The 22,747-nt window shown below is 43.9% G+C and overlaps 1 protein-coding gene across 3 annotated transcripts in view; it reads right to left on the bottom strand.

The window, feature by feature from the left end:
• Positions 1-22,533, bottom strand: part of LOC135904818 (calcium-activated chloride channel regulator 1-like) — a 91,351-nt gene extending 68,818 nt beyond the window's left edge. For all 3 annotated transcript variants that reach the window (XM_065435799.1, XM_070525315.1, XM_065435800.2), the window contains exons 1-7: positions 22,245-22,533; positions 17,909-18,348; positions 11,800-12,067; positions 9,065-9,215; positions 4,854-4,974; positions 3,598-3,725; positions 2,634-2,751 (exon numbers count right to left, since the gene is read on the bottom strand). In XM_065435799.1, coding sequence (XP_065291871.1) covers positions 2,634-2,751; positions 3,598-3,725; positions 4,854-4,974; positions 9,065-9,215; positions 11,800-12,067; positions 17,909-18,103 — 981 coding nt within the window. In that variant the 5' untranslated portion in view covers positions 18,104-18,348; positions 22,245-22,533. The remainder of the gene's footprint in view (positions 1-2,633; positions 2,752-3,597; positions 3,726-4,853; positions 4,975-9,064; positions 9,216-11,799; positions 12,068-17,908; positions 18,349-22,244) is intronic.
• Between the last annotated feature and the right edge of the window lie 214 nt (positions 22,534-22,747).

Here is a 22,747-nt window from a genome sequence, read left to right as displayed (position 1 = left end):
CAACTACAGTAAGGTGCCAGAATTCCTCGAACGCGCAAGAAATCACTCATTATATCCTCTTTTAACGCGACCTGTTCAAAACTCGCGACAAATGGTGCGTGGCATCTTAGTGTAGGGACTTTTACAAGGGCTTCTCTACACACCACGGAAATCGCAGGCAGTGGTCACGTGGTATTAGAAACCACTGGAACATGCATCCGTAATCTTGGTGTCGTGGCTGCAAGCCATATAATGAATGTATCGCCGAAGGCTGGACGCATGCCGCATAGGCAATTGCTTCCTGTTTCACTCCGTTCTTTCAGAACGCGCAGCGCCCTTCGCACCTTTTGTCCCCTATATGATGTCATCTAAAGCTTTCAGTGCGGCTTCGGCCACACCAACCCGTGCATCAGTGGTACGACGTGACCGCCATACCCAGATTTTCCTGACGTCTGGAGGAACCTTGCCGGCAAACCGTAGGGTAAAGAAGCCGCACTCCATTTGGCGCATTTTGAAATTCTATGATTGCTTCAACATACGAGGAATTGAAATCTCATACCGTGATTACGGAGCCGGCAGCTAACAAAGAAAAAAGAGTAAACATGGATAGTGGTACAAAAATTTTTTGTCAGTTACTCCTTTAAATGTGCCCTACAGAGATTTAGGCTGCATTAGTCAAACATCATTTTACAATACCAAAAACAACCCACTATGACCATAGGAGGGATTTGCTTATGTAGAAAACACGCAAAAACAAAAGGCGGTTGGCGACGCCGTCTTGAAGTTACCGCACCAGCTCGCTGGGACGTCATTGATTTTAATGGCGTCTGCTTGAGCCTAGTCAACTTTTTTATCGGTAGAGATGGAATACAATGCGTACTGAAAGAACCAAACAGTGAACTTGGCAAGCTTCAAAATTCTTTTACAGAGGCACAACGTCACAAATGCGCAAAAGGTTTTTGAAATACATGACGTCATGCTGATTTGCGTGCGCTGGAGTCACCGCGCGAAATTCTATCAGTGAAACTTTAATCTTCATTGCTTCTTTTATGATTCTATTCAACCGTTTACCGCGGAATTTGCGAAAATAATTAAGAAAGAATACTTTGTCAGCCTAACTTGATTTTGTGTTTCTCGTTAGTGCCCGTTTGCGAAAATAATCAAGCATGAAATTTGGGGGAGGGTGGAGTGGTAACGCACTGGATAGCCGCACAGGGTGCCCCAAAGTTTCTGAGTTATTTTTCTCATCAAATTAATTACCATGAAAAAAAAAACGGTTCGCAGTAGTTGTGTATAATACCCAAACGAACTTGTCTCTTCAGGCATACCGCGTGTTCTCACAAAAACCGGCGGCACGCCAATACTTTTTTTTTATTCGAACCCGGTTGAACCCAAATTAAGCGGTTCAGAAAGCTCCAAACTGACTGGAATCGTTGTAATGTTCGCTGCGGAGCTGAACCTGCATCGAACCAAAAAGCATGAACCCGAACCCGAACTGAACCCGATAAAGTTTCGGTTCGACACCCTGGTTTAAAATGCTTTTGCTAACAAAGAAAAGGACAACACAGAATTGTAAACACAGAAGGGCACCTTCTATACCATAAACCAGCGCACCAAAATACATGCAAGGAGTGGAATATGATGATGGGAACACGCTGAGGTATTGAGAAAGTTCGACTCACCACGCAAAGGTAACAACGACAGCACACGCCGGACACCAACGCCTATGTATGTCGTTCGCGGGTTAGTGCTGCGAATGGAGACGCATCCGAGCGATCGTGTTCGCCCATGCCGGTGCCGCGCTCGGAAGATGTGAATAATTGGGTAAAAAAAAAACAGCTACCGCAAAAAAATTATTTTCTGTATTTTTCTTTCTCCGAGGACCTGAAAAATTGGGCAAATTTTCAGTCCCCAAAAATAACAATGTAAAATTTAACAAGCATATTGTGTGGAAATTGGGGACCCTTTTGGCACTCTTTCTGCACGGGAATTTACCAAGCAAGACCAGTGATACCAACACCGAATATATAGTGGCTTAGCTTTTTTTTTATGCTTTCGAGTTTCGAAACCCATACACTATCTTTTCAGGAAATTGATGTTTTTATGGCACGTTTAATGTGGGAATATCCGCTTGATCTTCTATTTGTAGTCAAGCGAATAAATATATATTGACAGTCTGTTTATATTTTTTTACGTGTATAGCGTACAGAATCGCTCTACTGCAAATATTTGTAGCGAAGAGTGTGACACCTAGTTTATTTATAATTCTTTGTGGAAACGAAACAAAAACCTTCCTTTTTTTCCCTTCGAATTATAGGAAGGTTTCCGGAAATTTTCCATCTTTACTCCGAAGTCGGATATGGAGCCTTTCGTGGGCTAGCCCAACGAAGCGTCCTCACGCCGTATGCAATTGTGTTGCCGCGCTCATACAAGTGAAAGTGGATTATTGCTGCAATCCTTTCATTTCACTAAATCATTCTTTAAATGGGTCAACCATTGATAGCCTTGGGACACCGGCGAAATATAGTTGTGAGAATTTGAAAATTCATTCAAATCAGCCTGCCAGCTAACAAGTAAGCATCATTCTGCACCAGTACATTGTCGTAACTAAGCAAAACCTTCCAGAACTTTTTACGTTGGGTGCTTCCACTTACACTGTACACTGCATCCGCTGGATCAGGTGCACACGCCTGCACTACGTAGAAGTAGCGGTGTGTCCGTGGCTTGACGTAGTCGAATAGAGTAGCCGGTTGCATGGATAAAGGCTGAATGCTGCAAAAAAAAACGATTTTTCATTTACCGCTGCCTTATTTAGCTTAGCGGTTTATCACGCACTTGATCTTACATAGTCGCAGCCATGATAATAATAGTAATCTTCGTCATCCCACTTAAGCCATTCGGAAGCTGCCGAGCGTGAGCAGCTTGTGGCCTCTCGGGTTATATAGTTCATTCAAATAAACCAGTTTTTGTTTTTGAAATGATTACGAAGATGATGGCTTGACAAAAGAAGTTCCGGTAGAATTTATCTCATGATGATTGTCGATGTTAATGCGAATAGCATTCAATCAGTGTAAGGACACACCGTCTTGCTGAAGGCGCCTTTATTTTCAACCTGTAGTGGTCATTCTGAGACTTCCATTGCTTCGGGTTCGTTATGAATTACACATATGAGGGGTTTGTTTTTCTAGGTCGGCAGCTGAAAAGGCCTTCATGGGTGGCATGTCATAACTGAAGGGGAGGCTCTGTGCCTGGTTATATGTATATATATATATATATATATATATATAGTCGTGTTGACAGTCATAGCGCGGGCAAGGTGTCGCTGTTGCAGTTGGTATCGGGTGACCTTGTGCGGCCTTTGGACGCCCATAAAGTAAGCTTCGATAAATGTGGCCTCCCAACCGCAGCCACTTTTGTCCTACTGGCACTGTAGAATTGGGGCATTGGGCTGCTGTGAAGGATGCGGATGCGAAACCAACCAACGGTTATGTTCTTTGAAGAGAGTCATGCGATAGCGGTCAGACAGTAGCTCAACAAAATGGGGTTACAGTAGGCTAAAATTGCTAATCGCATTGTTATAAATCAGCACATGCAGCTGCGTTAAAATCTTACGCGTACCTTGGTGAATAGTCGGGAGAATCCCTGATAACTTCCCATACGCTGCGTGCCTTGCACAACGCGTTATGCTTTGTGGGCGCCCAATGCAGGTGGCTGTGGTTGCCACGGGTATCGCAGAACTTCTGCACCTGCAATACAGAGCACGCACAAAACAAAAGCTGGTTAAGTGCACGGTCCGGCCAGTCTCCTGGTGAGCGTAGAACTCCACGCACGCAGCGCACAGATCCGACACAATACAATGACAAATGCCCCTGGTGCCGCGAAACACCCACGCTGTGTCACATAACGTGGGCATGCCAGAAGATAGACGTGGTGCCCGTTATACCAAACCCGTGTGCGGAGCAATAGGAGGGAGTGCTCTCCAGCGATCGCCGGGTCCACCAGGAAGGTCTGATTCGGCGAGCACAACTGGCAGCAGCATCCAGCGGAGCCCTGGACTAAGGCCAACCGACTGTTGTGCTAGAAGATGGACGAAGCCATCTGGAGACCGCAGGAGACCAACGTAGAGCTACTAAAGTTTTTCACTCACTCACTCACCTCGACTGTTGCATCACTGATGTTACTGACAAATGTAAGCACATTGCTGCCACCACGTATGATCACTATTTTGTAGATGCCCCACAATATCAAGTCCTTTCGGTCCATCATTGCGGCCCACTTGCTTTTGGTTTAACGTTTAGGCTTATTGTCGCCACCACTCTTCCTTAGTGAGTTGTACTTCGAAAGTGCGTTTTATGGGGGGTCATTTTATTTACGTGGCATAACTGGCTGACCGTACGGAAATAGGCGTGAAATCATTTAGTTCTTATTTCATACCCATGCACTGCGTAACATGACCATGTACACCTTTATAGGTATCATGCTGTAGAGCGAGAACAAGATATGTGATCCCGCATCGCTTTCTGCGAGGAGAGATTGTTTAGTGGTTGCGTGCTGCTTGTGGCAAATAGCTATGGTAGCTTAATAAATAATGGAGTGCAGTATTCATCACTTGAACAGAATAACAACCTTTCCACCTAGTACTGCTTCAATACTGGACACCTGGCGTCCCACGTGCACTCGACGCAATTGCATTTATAAAATCAATAAGGTGTTTACTTGCGAGCAAACCAAGCAATCTCAGGGATGTGACAATTCCCATGAAAGTGCTACCGAAAGGGTTATCTTATAATGTCATATGCCCGGTGTCAGTACGCCCTTATAATAACTTTTCAAGCCTTAAGTGATGAAAAGCAGCAAAATGGAGAGGCACGTACCTTTTGTATGCTCGACGTGAACATCAACGATGACGCCGGCTCACTTGCAGACTGAAAAATTTGCTTGACGCCCACGTCCTTTCTCGAACATTCCCAAGTCCCCTCCGTATTCATATAAGGTCTGGAAGATGGAGAAGATGCTGTTTAGTTAGATTAGCCTTTACGTTTCAGAGCCGTATTCTGACTGTGAAGTACACTACAGTGGATGGCGCCATAACTTCGAACACGTGACGTAATTTAACCTGCACCAACATGCCGGCACACGGTCGTTGCTGCGTTCCGTTTATGTTATAATGCAGCGGCCCGGCTGGGTATTGATTCCTCGACTTTGGGTCCTATAGCGTAAAACTATTCAAATATGTTTTTATTCCAATCTCCTGACGTCAAATTTGCGTAACCATGGACGCAAGCATTGGGCGGTGACCTGCAGCGCTGCCTGAACAGCCCAATCAAACGCTCTGCTATATATATGAGGTCACTTTTCCTTGCTTTCATAATAAATAACATCACCTACATTGCACGATTTTTCGTTTGTAAATGGCAACCAGGAGGCGAGGAGCAAGCTCAAGTGGACAGGGTTTCGATGGGAACGAGCCAGCGCGCTGAAAATAGATAACCGGATGAAGAGGGTGGCATGCCGACGTGTGCGATTGGTCCGCTTTCCCTAACTTAGCTTGCGGTGGCTGGTAGAAAATCGCGGTGGCGTGCAAGGAAGGTTAAGAATGTCGCTAAAACGGATCCTCAGCAAACAAGAGTTGGCAGAGCGAGGTCGTAAACCTACCAAAAGTGCTCGAAAATGTTACACGGCCACGCAAAAAGTTTTATCATACGCAAATAAACCATGCTCTCCGGCAGGTGCGAGTAGCCAGTGCCTGAGCAATCAGCGGCAGCCATATTTTATTCCTTTCGGAACGAAGCTACAGTGACGGCCCCGTCACTGTAGTTACGGGGCAGTCCCTATAACGATGTCGGTATTGGGGGCGAGGACTTGCGGAGTTGCCATCTGTTGGAAGCGCCTCACTTGTGTGTAGTCTGAGGGATAACGCGGCGCGCTCTGCATAGGTTTGGCTATCGGCGCTAAATAAACATACTACGCGGGAGCTCTCCTGGACATTTTTGCAAGTACTCTCGAAATGACAGAAGCATCTTACCTTTAACATACTAACCTTGGACAAACAGAAGGCACAGAATGGTTTACAGACGCTATCTCTTTACCTACTACGTACGGTAAGCTGGGACACTGCGCGAGGTCACCGCGATCGATTCCCCCGAACCGGTTTCTTGCGTTAAAGGTAGGCAATCGCTGAGAAAAAACTATGTGAAATATGTTCTTATAGTGGCCCATCTGTGTAACCAAATGGAGCATCACAGAATGAAGCTTCAATGCAGCGATCGCACGGGTTCGCGGTGACCGACTGCGCGTCTGCATGCATGTCCGCGCACAATGTTTCGCTTTCGCTGCGAGAGCGTTTTCCCACCGTGCCGTGAGCTTTATGCCGCAGTATATGAGCATTTGACCGTACGCAAGTAACCATTATTGCATATACACTATCAGAGCTGTTCAAAAATAATTTCGTTATAGCTAGGGACTTCGACGTGTATACGGCGACCTGTGCTGTGCCGTCGCGATGATTCAGTGTTTTCTTTTTCTTTTCTTCTAAAGTCTTCGAAGCTTCAATATCATTATTTCTCAAGTAGCATCACACTGGATGCTTATTGGTCTTCTAAGCGAGCAATTACCCGCTGCTTCTTTTTCTTAATCCAGTACAGTATTCATTGTCTGGTGCTACACAAGCATCAACATATGCCATGCCTTTTATTTAATGCGCTTTGTACCGTTCCCTTTCCATTCCAGTAAACTTTCTTTTTTTATTATCATCATCATAGGTGTTACAGTGCATACGCAAAAGACTGTTGGACCCAATAGCCGCAGGCTAGTGGATGGATCCGGATGCGAAATATAATGCACATTCGGTACAAGCGTAGGGGGATCAATGCAGAGGATGAATGCAACACGTTAGCACATTAAAAACAGAAAAAAATCATTTTTTTACAGCATGCATAAAAATTATCACCAGTTACATAAATTATCAAACTGAAAAGAAAAGAACGCCAAGCAAGAATACAGGCACCAAATCAGTGGTTTATAGCTAATAAATATAATTGGACTGTGCTTTGCCGAAATTGTGTGCTTTTTTTTTGAGGGTATGTTGTTTCATGTTTCCAAAAGCTATAAGGGGACACAAGATTGGTGAAAAAGAAATTAAGTCGTCCCTGAGAAAGTTCCTTCAGCAGTTCTGGATGACAGAGTTGAGATAGGTGAAATCCAGAACTATTTCACCGACGATGGGTGGGCCGCGCTCACTGCAACAATTACTCAGAAGCGTAATCATAGTTTGTGAACATCTAGTGCATGTGGGCAAAGGATTCATGATAACGCCATTGGATGTGACGCGTGCCTGAAGTGGCTGCACTTTAATGTGTGTCTGTCACATCTACGCCAAAAAGTAAAATGTGGTTTTGTCGGAATTGTGTGAAATTTTCGAAATTATGCAAGGTTTTCTCAATATGGGCGTGTTCAGATTACGCTAATGAAAGTGCCATTGCTATTTTGTTGTTTTCTATAGAATTTTATGTGTGATGGGGCGAATATGTTGATACAAAGGAATAACCCTTAGCTCTGCAAAAAAACAATCTAGTTTTCTTAGGAAAACGTTTTATATGACAAGAAATGGAGCATGCTATTTTTGCGATTTCTCTAAGTTCCAAGTCTGGGGCCCTCCTGCATGCACAATTTATTTTGTCATGCTTGAGTATTTTCTCATGTAAGCCTAACAATTTGTATTCTTTCAAACACTAAGTAATATTTTTTTCGTTGTTTTCTTATTCTGGGAAAAATTCCTAAACATTTCTCCACGAGCTACGTGCTACGAAGAAGCCACTTTTCAGCCTAACCTTCATGCAAGATGTATCGAGATTTGATCACTGATCGCTGAGAAAATATTCATGCGCAACAAAAATGTATCGTGTATGCAGGAGGGCCCCAAACATGGAACTTAGCGAAATCACAAAAACGCTATTCTCCACCTTTTGTCGTATACGATCATGGTCATGGGACCTCGATTACCGTCCTTATATCAACATGTCCATATATATGTTCGTATTTTTCTCATATGTCAATGTGGTTAAAGAGCCGGACCCCGTCTCTGTAGTGTAGATGTTAAAGTGCCGGGCCCTGTCACTGTACTGCAGATGTCAAAGTACCGGGCCCCATCACTGGAGTGTAGATGTTAATGTACAAGGCCCCGTCACTGTAGTGCAGATGTTAAAGTACCGGGCCCCATCACTGTAGTCACTACCTAATAAAATACTAATAAGATAAGTATGATGAAATTAATTAAGCCTAAATGAAGCTCCTTAAGACTAATGAAACGTAAGGAGACATAATGTAGATTAATTATTATGCAATTACTTGAACGTAACGATGATTAATTTAGGGTAATTACGAATGGTGGGGTTAATTGAATTAGTCCAGGTTAACCTAATTAACCTATTCAGTAGTAAATATGGTTACATAATTAAACCTACTCAAGATTGATAAACGTACTTAAGATTAATTAAACATCGTTTTGATTAAAATTATATTGAGTCTAATCAGGATTAATTAAAGGTCATTAGGCTTCCTTAGGCCTAATCAAGAATAATTACTATTATATTGTTTCTCTAATAAACAATAATAAGTATAATGAAAATTCCTTGATCTTACATTACTTAACTCTAATTCAGGTTAATTAAAATTACATTTATGCCCCTAATAAGAATAATTCCTGCTAATTAGGTTCACCAATTAGGTAACTGCAACAGGTCATTGTGGTATTTGCAGCACATTGCGTCATCCTCGACACAGTGAGCCGCGGGGTACGTAACTAGACCACTCAATCAATCACTGCAATCACTGCAATGAACTGCAATCATTCGTTGCATGAGTGCAAGATGGGCGACTGGAAATAATGACAATAATGCGAAATAATGCATGGACCAATGACCTGTTTAGCACTGTGAAAGGAGCTGCGAGGTGGGTCAACAACCACTGCAAGCGAGAGATACTATGGGGGAGTTCTCGTATTTATTCTTCGTTTCAGTGACTGATGACCTCTTTCGTAGTTTAACGACAACCCCATTTGCTGCTACTCTTCCCGCGAATTAATTACCGTGCAGTGACATTCGTCGTGTAGCAGCCGGTGGGACGCCAGAAATGTCCGTCGTAGAAGCACCACTGCGGCCTGGAACCGAACGCCGTCTCTTCAAACACCCCGTAGCGAAACTGGGCCCAGCTACGAACGACTGAGGACGCTGCTGCATCTAGAGAAAGTTTCAAACAGAAAGAAAACTTTGGCGTCAAACATGCATGCGCATGTTTAAGGCTGCAGCTGCGTCTATTCTCAAGGCCTGTTGCCATACCAATTTGTACGAAGGCTACAAAGTAATATGCGAATAAATTGAGGAACAGACATTTTAATCTTTTTTGACTCCATTTTGCTGTTGTCCCTGAAACGTGCACACACTTTCAAGGGCTCAAGAAGCGTAGCAAGCAAACTTGAATATGTCATTGGCGGTACTGGCACTCTTACACAGGTATTTGCATACCGAGTGCAGCACAAACATGTTGACTTTTATTACGCAGGGAAACAGCTTTCGGAAATGAATGAGAGGCGGCAAGCATTTCTGTGACGCATGACACTGAATTGGCACTGTAAATCCACACCACACTCAATAATGACCGGCCAAGTTGGGAAGTTAGACTGATCTTAAGTAAAAACTGGTTGCCGAAGAATATTTGACTATTTTTATTCCCTTTAACTAATGCAAACGGTTCCTATGAAATGTATTTTGTATCACATACTCCCATCGTTCCTCGCCACATGAGTGCATAAACAAATGAACGCAATGTTCACTTCCTTGTGCTTTGCTATTTTAATATTTCATCAGCCTATACTCCCTTAACCACATGTAGCACAGAACATTGGACCCATGGTCCATATAGTCACGTGTAGCGTGGTGGTTAGCCGGTTACTGTGCAAGATGTGCAGAAGGATGATGATAACTTATGCCGTTTCAAAGCTAATCATGGGGGATGCCGTAGTGTTCCTGTCGTCGGTCTTGTCCTTGTTGTTGCCGCCGTCGTCGCAGGACGGAGTGACCCAAACTAACAACGGGGATAGGCCGTAGGTGACTGTGGAGCATTCCCGATTGATTTTGACTTTTTTGTTCTTCCTTTAGGGTGCACCAGAAGCTCAGCCCTGGGAAATTCGCCATCTCTCCCACAGCTAAATGTGAATTAAGCTGTAAGAAATTGAACCGCAGGCATCACAATGACTTCAACCACATAGTCCGGTGTGCCAGTGAGTGACACTCTATAGATATGTATGAATCGAAAATGGTGTGCAGTTACATTATTTATAGTTGTAAGCCTTTATACTTAATTCAGGGGAGAGGAAGTACGATGTTGTCCTTGCATAATCTGGAGATATATGGAACGATATAGTATTTATTCGTCTTACGCGAGATGACGCCTAATGGAAAACAAATGCCAAATTGATATTCAACTAAATGTTAGGAACCCGGCTGCACAGTGTCATTCAAGGGTTATCCACTTCAGTGGACAAAGTGTGGCTCTTGGTGAGCCTTTGAAACAAACATTGAGTAGTTTCTCTCACCTCTACAAATTCTTACCACCACTGCTTTCCCTCGGCTATAACTTACACGAACTGGCCCGTAACTATATAATGACGAGTTAGTGGATTTTCTCGGCTAAAGTGTAAAGGGCACCTCTATCCGTTGCGGGTGCAGCCCGAAAACGTTTGACCAGTACCCGAGGGGTAATGGCGAAAAGGCGTCGAATCACAAATAAGAATTTTTCTTTTGTTCGGTCAAACCATGCATAATCAGTGTGTACACGCCGTATCAGATGGGGAACCATCGCGGTTTTCGTGACGTCGCGTGACAGACAGGTGAAGTGGGGGTGGTCCAAAATATATTTGACCAATCGCAGAGAGCTGATTGCTGAATTGGAATAGAAAAGTTTGGAATAGTTTTACGTTATAGCGAGCCTGCCGTACTGACTTTTGTAACTATATATACAATTCGCTCAACTAGGTCAGACGCAAGAATTATCTTCGGCAGATTCGGGTCCACTCATATGCACCACCCTGGACCTGCCTGTTATGGTGACATTGTGTAGGCGCTGCATCTCTCAGGCCTCTGAAGACGCACGAAGGTGTCCGTATTCGCAAAAGTTCTCACGATAGAGGCTGTTTGTAAGAGCACGTGCCAGATAATGATTATGTTGGATATACTAATTCAACGGCAAACAGCATTTGAAAACCAAAGACTTCATGAATTACGCCTCAGAGTTGCAATAGAATCGCTGCACTGTTCCGGTCCTTGGGCAATATTTTGCTAAAATTCTCTTCCTCCACTTCTATTCATTTTCTATCGGTCCCGCTCGTTAGCACATCCCGGTACCAGCTGGGGCGCTGCTTCATGCGACACAATGATGAAAGCCAAAAGAATGGAAAAGGAAAAGAATTTCCACAAAATACTGCATGTAATTTTGTTTCTGTAACATGTACAAAGGTGAGCTTTAAAATAGCTTAAAGACCACAGGTGCCACCAAAACAGTTTTTTTTTTCAGCCCAGTCGTCAAACATAAAACCGAGTGGTAAAATTACACACGTACACGTGGTCGAGCAATGACTGCATGTCACAGTCTGGCTCGGCCCGGCCAGAAAAAAGAAAAGCAAAATTTGCTGATGCCGCACTCTCCAAGTTATTGCTAGCAATGGTGTACATGTTGCAGGACAATCCACGTCGGGCGCTATCATGTATGTGTGGAGTGCTACTGGCGAATCCTCGAAGCGCCATGCTCGTTAGTGCGTTTTCTCACCAATGTCCACGGACGCGTCAAGCGTGCTCACGGGCAGCGCCACGAGGTCTCCCCGTTCACCGCAGCCCCTACTTTGTCGAGCCTTGCACTTGCTGCCTTGCTTGGTGAGAACGATGTGGGCGTCGTTGAAAAGCTCCCAGGTGGCGTCCTGCAGCAACAGGTTCCGAGGAGTCTCCATCTCGGGAGGCACGACCACGCGTATGCCTTTGAAGTACCATAGGCCGTCAGATGCTTGCAGAAGCTTGCCTGACGCACGGCGTAGCAGCCTCTGCGGAATCCACGGCACAAAAGGGGAAGAAAAGAAATGTTTAGAACGAGAGAGGCAGAGAAAGTGAGGATGGTAAATCCAAGCAATTTGTGTCAAGAGTCATATCCCCATATTGCGAATCATGTCAATATAAAAGCTGTTTTTTGTTTGTATAAGAAAATAGCGCGCTTCATTTTTTGACTTGCCCTCTTGAATTCGTTTGAAGTTAAAGTTGGTTCGTTCGCATGTGACCGTTTCATCACCATCAACGACTTGAAAGCCTTACAAGCAGCGGACACAGTCAGAAAGACTAACTGCAACATCAAAGCACTGAAAAACAACTAGTCTTTATTTAAAGTAATGCTCCAATAGTTCTTTATTATACAAAAAAAAAGACGCACAGCTCACGCGCAGTGTTGTAATATTAATGAAGCAAAGCTTGTTTGAGTTAGCGTGGTAGCAGCAGAATCCGTTCACACGCGCACGGTGTCGTAGCCCGTAACTGCTGTCACGAGGACAAAGGCGATGTATGATGTTTGCCGAGGGAATAATGTTGATGACAGGTGTATGGCACAGCGAAGTGCGACAGATATACAAATACATTTAAGCATCTTATACCTCGTGTGTCACAATGTCACATGCCGATTCTGTGGGATTGGCCACGTACACCATGGTAAGACACTCAATAGGCAAAAAACGGGGTCGACCAATTAAGAGAGATAAAAAAAAATAAAAGAAGTCGTTGAATATCGTGACCTCTTGAATTAAGATGTCTGTGCGCTTTAGCGATACTAATGAGCCCACACATGAAGAGGTCTTATGTCGTGATATGTCGTTCGATTAGGCAGAACAGGGGTGCGCTCGCTGGCGCCACTTTAATTGTCGGTCCAAAGTCCGTGCTATAAAATCCGAAGCAACAGGTGGCACATACCTATTTAGCCAAGAAACTGGTAGCTCAAGTTCTCTTTTCTTCTTCCTTTCATTTCATTTTCATTCTCTTTCCGTTAATTTCGAGTAATGTTGAATTTCATTTGAAAGTTATGGAGGTCTGCGTTCTTATCACAAAAACGTCTTACACTGGAATTGTTCGTAAGAGAACTGTATCTACTAGATGTTTCTTTTTATGTGGAACACTAAAAAAATGTCATATCTAGGCCCCTGCCACTTGCTCATAGACTACGTGGCTAGGCGGATAGTAGCAGCAAAAAAATAAAATAAAAAGAGAGGACGTTACCGATAATGTTTTGAATTAACTAATGCTAATGAACTTTTCAATTCCTAACTGTAGGGCACATGTTGTAATTGAGAAATTCAAGCGGAGAAGTAGTGAAGTTATGTCGGCTTGGCAGAAATCCCAAGACTAGCACCACTTCCGAGATATGCGACCTTAAAATTTGTTACGAAATACAGTGGCGTTCCAGTTAAAAGTTTCCCAAGAGCGTGCTTCTACCAGTTTAGAACGATCTTAGCTGGAATGTCGAGGCATATAGCGGGACGCAGCAGTGTCTATAAGCGCGTTTATTAAACTCATAGTTTCGGAATTGCGTAAACTCTGCCGCAAGTATCCCGGTCTAAAAAGGTGGCACTCAGTAAGTAGAAAGGTTGGAAAGCATACGGCATTTTAATTCGAGATCAACTTTGGTTTCTAAATACTGAACCTAATAATATTGATATCACCATGACGTCATTGCGCAGAATGATTTTGTGTCGTGTAGATGTTAAAAAAAATAACGCTAGTAGTTATAATTGCGTCACCCATAAGTAAGCGTGCAGCCTGCGTTTCTTATGGTTCCCCACCGGTGTGGCAGCCGCAGCGATCACCACGGATCACCGCATATTTAGCGCTGGATCGCCGTTCCACTTCCACAGTGAGCCATAAATTTCTGTGCCAACGACATATAATCCTGGCTCATTCGCAGCCACACACGGTGACAACGCCGACGCGATCGACCGATGAGCGAACGCGTCGCCGCTGGAAGCTCGTTGTGACAACGCTGACGGCACAAGCGGCGACCGAAAGCCGTTTAAATGGGTCAGTCTTTCGCGCCTTATGATGATGATGATGATGATCATGATGATGATGATGGTTTCTGATCATGATAATATCATCATGCTTATTGAAATGGGAAAGTGCTGCATGGCGCCAAGTGCGTTCTTTAAAAGGCTCTGGTACAATGAAATATTTGAATATATTTGTAGTCAGTGAGCTACATTAGTCACAATACAACTTTATTTCCCATCCTGACGTGTTCCCCTGCGCCGCCAGACTGCCATTTGTCTTTTACTAGTCTCCCTAGCAGTTTGATTTACGTTTCCCTTACTGTCCTTATAAAAGCAAACACTGATCACTGGGTGGATACCCAGACATTCTAACTGATTGTGCTCAATAGTTTCAGCACCATTTCCACACGCTATGCACAAGTAGTCTTTCTTTTTTAAAATTATCCCTATAACTACGCATTCTCCGACATGCCGATCTCGTTTCGAGCACCAGGGCACTGTCCCTTGAATAACCATAAATATTTTCTGATGTAATTTTGTGCTGTTCGACATTGTTCCACGGCTAGCTTTCTTTTCGTTGCTCCCATCCGGTACATTATTTCTGCATCTCTGCATTTACATTTAACAGCCTTTCCTCTGACGCTGTCCCACCGATTTAATACTTCCTGTTTAGTTTCCTGGTCATATTTCTCCACTTTGAGTGAGCATTTTTCCTATACAGGTGCCTAATCTAGCTGCCCGTTTATACTCGCATTTCTTCATTTCTTGCAGTCGTCTTTCGAAGCAGATTTGTCTCTGAGCCCTCCCGCACTTCGAACGACGCCCGCCCCATGTCTTAATGTGCTGCTTCATACTGCTTTGTGCGCGGGTGTGTGTGTGTGTATTTTCCTCCACGCACTCGCAGTACTAGCCTTCTGATAGCCCTCTGATTAATCTTCAGTTTCCCTTGCACATTAGATTTTAAGCACAGCACGGAGTTAGCAAACATAATCTCGGGAACCATTACCTCGTACTATGATTAATATTTGTTGTTCTGCCATAACGCTCTTTCTCTTGCCTTCTTGCTTTGATTACGTTGCCCTCATTTCCCCAGATATCTGCAGGAAGTTCTATATCTCTCGGACTGAGAGAGAGATAGAGTAATTGCAGAGATGAAGGGGTACTAATTTCTGCGGCCCTTTAAGTAGCCCGGCTCGATCAGCACCCCGTCTCTCCGACTACCGGCTCGCAAGCAATCTCACCCGCGTGCATCAAACCCGAAATACACTGCTCAATCACCATAGCAGCTCGTTACACGAAAAATTATAACCTACTCGTAATTTTTTTTCTCGGTTGGGTTGCCACGTGCCGTAACGTCATAATGGAGCTAAATGTAAGCATGCAGGCCCGTTTCGTAGACATACTGCAACAGCGACTTATAGAATGTGTTGTACATAATCTATAATTTACCTGCATTTATTTTCTTTCCCATGCTTATCATGTATATATCGTAAATTTAGGACAGTGATGACAATGGGAGCCCTGGCGCAGACCCTTCCGGTTGTCTATGTCACGTTATTAATTCCCCCTTCGCACGTTAGCTTAGCAGTACTGTTCCGGGCTATTTTCTTTAGAAACACTATAGTACCTGCCACAATGCCTTCCTGTCTAAGGATGCTCCACAAGGTCTTCCTGTTTACGTTGTCATGTGCACCACTAACATCTAAAAAGGCTACATATTTTCATGTTCTCGTCCTTGGCTGTTCCTCCACACTGGGCGATTACAAAGAGAGTATCACCGATCATCTGACGATTGCAAAACCATTCTGCAGTTCTTCCAGTATTTCATTCTATTCTATCTAGGTTTGAAACTTCAACTTAATGGTCTGCACTGCTAGCATGCACACTACGGATGATATTGTAGTCGGCCTTTAATGGGTCTGTATTGTAAACGGTCCCTTATGGAGCGACGCCCCTTGGCGCCGTCATTCAAACAGTACCCGGAAGATCGGCCGCTGGGCAAAAATTTTCGCACTGACTGCGCCACTACTGGGACACTGCATGTGTATGTAATAGAAAGCCCAAAAATTATTCGCAGCGAGCTGCCATAGTTCAGATGTATACATACAAGCTGTAGCACGCTCATACCACGCTGCAGTCGTCACCGGTGTCGTTTAGCGAAGGTCAGATATGTATAGTATACGGCCTAAGCCGCCCAATTTGTGTACACGCTGCGGGCGTGTCTCTAAGGGCAGGTTAAGACGTAAGCGGGAGAGTGGTCTGCCACCATTGTGAAAGGCCAGTCGCATTCACCGCTGCTTCTCTGCGTTGTATATGAGATCGCACAGATGAGGGAATTGTTTTGAATTTTGTTGAAATCTGAATTTTTAACGCATTGCTAAGCTGACCTATACTGATTAACTTCAGAGAAACATTGCTTGCGTAATTTTGTCAAGCAAACAACCAGCGGTGAGTGTGTGAGTGTTCTATCGGTCCAATGTAAACAACTGCTCTGCTCAAGTGCCAGTGACAGCATCGGCGCTTTAAAAAAAAAACCACTATTGAAATTATTGCTGATGTGCTCAGAGTGTTAGAGAACACTTGCTTGGCGAAGCGCCAACACCGGCTAACAAAACCGCTAGTTGCAACTCCCTGTGCGAGGACCTTCCTGTCTCCGTTGTCGAAAGGTCCAAGCATTTATACCTACGCTGCTCAGCGTGGGACGTCGCACAATAAGTATGGAAAAATGAGTGCCACTTAACTAGTTTTCAGCATTCTTTTATGTCCGAATACTGCGTGGTTTACACTAAATGTGAAACGAATCACAAGCATTGACTGTACGTGGCGATGTAAGCAACTGCTCTGGATGCCGGGAATGTTGATCGGCGCTTTTCTCAGGAAACTACTCAACAACACAAATCTGTGACCCAACTTATTGTAGCCCGTATGGCATGACGGCACGACGACAGCGGCCAGACGACTTGAAATGCTATAGCAGTAAAATTTTCTATGTGGTATTTGCATCGTGTAGCAAATAAATGATGAATGGATCACGGCACAGCGATGGTTGCCGCTGCGCCACAGAACGGGCTCGTTGGACAGACAGAGCAAACCGTGTTATGACTTTTTAACTGCTATCGCAGTAAAATGGACACAATCAATTCATGCATAATTTGCAATGTACGACGCGTATTTGATTAATCGGTGTATTGATAAGTGTCTAGCGAACGTTGCTGGCATGCCGGCCTAACAAGACGGCAGAAGCATTGAAAAAACCGACAGCAATCTGTCAAGAAGCCGACCAGATAGCATGACCATTCTTCTGAAATATTTCTGGAACTCGAACATCTTCATCTTTTGTCTTATTTAGTCGACAGAAAGATTTCAGCCGGCATTCGCTTTTGTCTGAAGCCATTTGTTTTGAAGCAGTTGAAGGTCCTAACGGCTAGTCCACAACTCTTCAGAAGCGAAATATATAGAATGCGTTAGTGCGCTCTTTAGAACTTAGACAAACGACAATCACGGGAGAAAAACTTCATGTAAGCAGTCTTAGCGGCTTATATAGCCAAGCAAGATATTGTAATTACTCTGGCAGCGCTCTCTTATACGAACTTAAACTAGAAATGATGATGCGTAATATATGAATTTTAACGAGCGAGAAAGCAGACCACTATAAATTTGCTACAACGTTAATTATTATTATTATTATTATTATTATTATTATTATTATTATTATTATTATTATTATTATTATTATAGTAGCTTTAGTAGTAGTTGTTGTTGTAGGAGGAGGAGGAGCAGGTAATTTGCAGGCACAAAACAGACACAAAGCGGATGTGTGCGAGAGGAACGCCCCACTGCAAAGTTGAATACTAAACTTACCTCGAGCTGACCGATGAATTCTCCTGGATCCCGCTGCTTCAGGCCGTGGGGCAGGCGCACAATGATATCCGTGTACCCGTGCCCCTCCAGGCGAGGCACCTGGTCCCGAAAGGCACCAACGCCGCTTCCCCGTGGAAAACACAGCGTGGCAAACACCACGACGCCGATAGCTGCCCTTGCGTTCATGTCCCACATATTGCACCCATACGGCACGTGCGTAGGTTTGGTCAAAACTCCGGCGAGAGGACGTGCATGGGCGCTCCGGGCGAGGACCGACTGCGCTGCATGATGCTGCGGTCTTCCTAGCCACCGTGCACGTCCGCCGTACGTGTGCTCCCCTCACTTGGCTCCACGCATAACGATGCGCTTATCGCCTTATCGGGCGTACTTCGGTTGCCGGGGTAACCGAGAGCCGGGACAGTCGTCTCGTGTCGCGCAACCTGCGAAGCATGTCACTTTCTCGCTCTTCACCCGATGGCGTATGTGTACGACGTGCGCTTCCGCCTTTATCTGCGGCCGGCTACGTTTGTCGCCGTATTTGTGAGTACGAGATTGCAGGCGCGTCGGTGCGAGAGAAACGGAATAAACGGTTGTGGTGCACACCTTGGAAATAAGAAGCGAACAGAAAGGAGCACCTTGAGTCCACCCTGAAGCCCAAACGAGCTGCTTGTAAACAAAAGGGAGAAGGAAGCAGGAATGAAACAATATACAGGAAGACATTCCTTGCAGAACACCATTCCTCCTTCACTTCTCCTAGTTTCAAATGGGCAAAATAGAGGCGCGCGTACAGGATAGTCTCCACCCAGAGAATGCTCGCGCGAAGCAATTCCCACGGGGTTATTTTTGCCAGAGTTAAACAACATCGCGAAAATAACGGTAAGTTGCCGGACAATAAGTTGTCGAGTGACAAATGAGTAATAATTACGCAAATCTTCGTTGCCTTTCTCTTCAATCGGTGAAATCCTGCACTGAAGTTTCCTGCCACTTGCGCTTAAGTGTATTCTTAAGTGTATGCAAGTACCCAGGGGTTAAATGCTTCATGCAAACGGCTTCCGGTGCCTCAGCGAAGATTAAGGAGCTTTAGCTCGGGTGCTGATATCTAAGTACATGCAAATAGAAATTCGTTTTTCTCGGCAACCACTGCACCAAATTTGGCGAGGTTTGTTACATTTAAAAGAAAAACTTCAAATGTAATGACTGTTGGTTTGGAATTATTTGATTTAGGTGGTCGAACTTTTAATAAATATAGGCAAAAATCTAAAATTTTCAGTAAACGAAATGATCAAGTTTACAGCTCTGCAACGCAGCAATGAAGATGATACCACAATTCTATGAATTGCATCTAATAGTACATTTAAAGCGGGCAAAATTGATATGTTACACATGAATCTCAAAAAAATTTGTAATATGGAAATACAGCTTTTGCAGAACCCTTCTACAAAAGGTAACGAATTCACGTAAAATATAAATCGACATATCGAATTTGTCCGCTTTGAATTATCTAATGGATGCCGTTTACAGAACCGCGATATCTGTTCTTGGCGGAGAGCTATTAATTTGTAAACTTCGTGCTTCTTATTTTTTCAAACTTTAGCAGTTTTGAAATTTGTTGCAACAAAATGCAGGCCCTAAATCTAAATTTCGCTTCCAACAGTCAGTAGAATTTACCTTTCTTTCTGAAATGCAACAAATTTCATTCGAATTGATCCATATATATATATATATATATATATATATATATATATATATATATATATATATATATATATATATATATATATATATATATATATATATATATATATATATATATATATATATATATAAAGGATACAGAAATTGAGTCAACCGGGCACAATGAAGGCTATTCAGTATTGTTGCTTATTCCACTTGTAATAGCATGCTGATCATGTGGCTGCGGACAGGACCCCTCAGCAAGGCCTCGCGTAGATATGTTGCGAGGCCAGGGTAACTCCACATTACGCAGTGAATACCCGCCTGCAGGTTCAGGTTGTGCCAAGTTTCTAGAGTTGGGGCAGGTGCAGGGACCTCTGTATAAAATAAGCTTCCAGGTTACCGCAAGACTGAATGCTGCCCGATCCCCAATTTTCTCGATAATGCTTCCTCCACCCTTATGAGATTTGCAGTAGCAAAACGTTCGCGCCGCCAGCCATAAAAAATTGTGCGACAATTACCTATTTACTATGTAACTATTAAGCAAATCAATCTTGCCAAATGACACCCGAAGAAGATAGCGGCCGCAGCTTGAACCGAAGACATCGGCGTGCCATGCGTTACGTGGACTGGCTTCCATCTTGATCAACGCTTGCTATACTTCTAAATATATCATGTAAACAGCTTCCTGCCTACTTCAACGTAACATCTTTAGTGGAGGTGGAGAAGTTTTTTCAATTAATTTGGGCTATATGTTACAAATGCGGAATCGAAGTTCGCAAATTCTCGAGGTATGCAAACTTTGAAACTACCGTAGACCGACAGCAGATTCTAGGTCATCCTCATTATAATAATCAACATCATGATATTTATGTCCGCTGCAGGACAAAGACCTCTTCCACCGATCTCCAATCACCCCTGTCTTGCGCCGGCTGATTCCATCTTATGCCTGTAAAGTTCCTAATTTCATCCCACAATCTAATTATACGCCATCCTCGATTGTGCTTCCCTTCCCTTGACACGCATTCTGTATCTCTAATAGACCACTGGTCATGTGCGTTACGCATTGCATGGCCTGTCCATCTCCATTTTTTAAAAATTTTATTGTCAATTTATATTGGCTACCCCCGTTTGCTTTAAATTGAAGATGCTATGTTCTCTTAACGTTACGTCTAACATTTTTCGTTCCACCGCTCTTTGCACTATCGTTAACTTCTCAAGCTTCTTTGTTAACCTCGAAGTTTTTGTCCATATGTTAGCACGAGTAGAATGCAAGTGTTGTACACTTTCTTTTCTTGGATAGCGGTAAGCTACCTGTCATGATTTGGCAATGGCTGGCGTATGCGCTCCAACCATTTTTTATTGTTTTGCAAATTTTCTTCCTGTGATCGTGAATGCCTGTGAATAATTTGCCTTGATAAATGTACTCTTGCACAGATTTTAGAGAGTGACTGCTTATCACGAGCTCTCGTACTCTGGCGAGGCTATTGAGCAGCACCTTTGTCATCTGCAGATTAATCTTCAACCCTGTACGTATTACATTTTGTCCCATAATATCATCAATCATTTGTTACAAGTCACCATCAGCATTGCTAAACAGGACAATGTCATCTGCAAAGTATAGCTTGCTGAGATATCTGCCGTTCATCCTCACCCGTAATCCTTCCCAGAGTAATAGCTAGTTTACATAGTTCTTCTATGCGTGCGCTGGATAGCATTGGAGAGATTGCGTCTCCCTACCTGACCCCTTTCTTGAACAGTATTTTCCCGTTTTTCTTGTGGAGAATTATTTTGCTTTAATTATGGGGTTTTACGTGCCAAAATCACCATCTGATTATCAGGCACGTCGTAGTGGGGGACTCCGCAATAATATGGACCACCTGGGGTTCTTTTACGTGCACCTAAATCTAAGTACACGGGTGTTTTCGCATTTCGCCTCCATCGAAATGCGGCCGCCACGTCCGGGATTCCATCACGCGAACTCGCGCTTAACAACCCAACACCAACCACGGCGGGTCAAACACAACGCTGTGTCGTCTCTAGATTTTATCCCGTTCGTTTACTTATTCCCTTCACACTGCAATAACGTGCAAAAAAAGAAGAAAACAAATGGCCCAGTACAATACGCTTCCCAGAGAAAAGAGGAGCTAGTGTGCAGTGAGAACCCGCTTTATCGAAACCGAAAACGGCGGGCAGTCAGCTTCTAGTGGCGAACGCGTAACTTCGTTATTGTTTAAAGTTGGACTTCGCATTTGAAAATGCCTGTGGACTATTTCGCTGTGTCGCTACCTTGTACCTATCTATATATTGGTAAGTATCGCATTTTCCGAATTTTAGGGCGCACCCTGTGTATAGTTGATTTCTCGGTGTGATTAGGGACGCTAAAAAGCCGTAAATTCGGTTGATTTTTGTTTTTGTTGCGCACACAAAAAGGTGCATGCTTTTAGGGACCGTTCAAGGCATATATTTACTATAAGAAATTACATAGAACTATGAAACAGTGTATAGGCCACACCATGAAAAATAACGAGAAAAAAATTGAATCGTAAACATTTGCAGTCCACGGACTGTAAATGTCCAGAGGAACAGTGGCACCAAGTTCACCAAATTTCCAGATGCCGAATGCTAGGGCTGAAAGGAGGAAGTTTCAAATCAATCTCACCTGCTCTGCCGACTGTCACAGAAGTGTCACATGAGTATGTCGAATATGTGCACTCACTGGCACCACTTCGGTAGACAACACTGATGTAGGTGATCTTACGTTATACAAATGTACGAAGACGACATATGCGGGCTTTTATACAAAATTTCGCCGGCACAAAAGTTTGTAGGATATCTTGAAGCGTTGAAGTAAATTCAAATCACAGGGTAGCGGGTAACCGGCTACACTCCATGAGCACAGTACTCGACGGCTTTCCGTAGTTGCTGCATGCGGCGAGTATAAAATGCAGTCTGCTGGCACACGCTTCCGAAGTCGTTTTGCATATCAGATTTAGGCGAAGCAGCGCCTTGCGAAAAAAAAAGAAAGCTGCTCACTCAGAGCGCTTCATCCGGTAAACCGTGCTGACGGCAGCTGTACTTTTTTCGCGTTCTCGCACTACACGATATCGTTGCGACCCCGTGAAGAAGTTTTTAGCATTGAAGGCTCGTCCGACAGCTTGTGCA

Source organism: Dermacentor albipictus, chromosome 1 (genome assembly GCF_038994185.2).
Source record: "Dermacentor albipictus isolate Rhodes 1998 colony chromosome 1, USDA_Dalb.pri_finalv2, whole genome shotgun sequence".
In the NCBI taxonomy this organism is placed as follows: Eukaryota; Metazoa; Arthropoda; class Arachnida; order Ixodida; family Ixodidae; genus Dermacentor; species Dermacentor albipictus.
The sequence above is the reverse complement of the archived record's forward strand: the minus strand, read 5'-3'. Positions and strand labels throughout refer to the sequence as shown.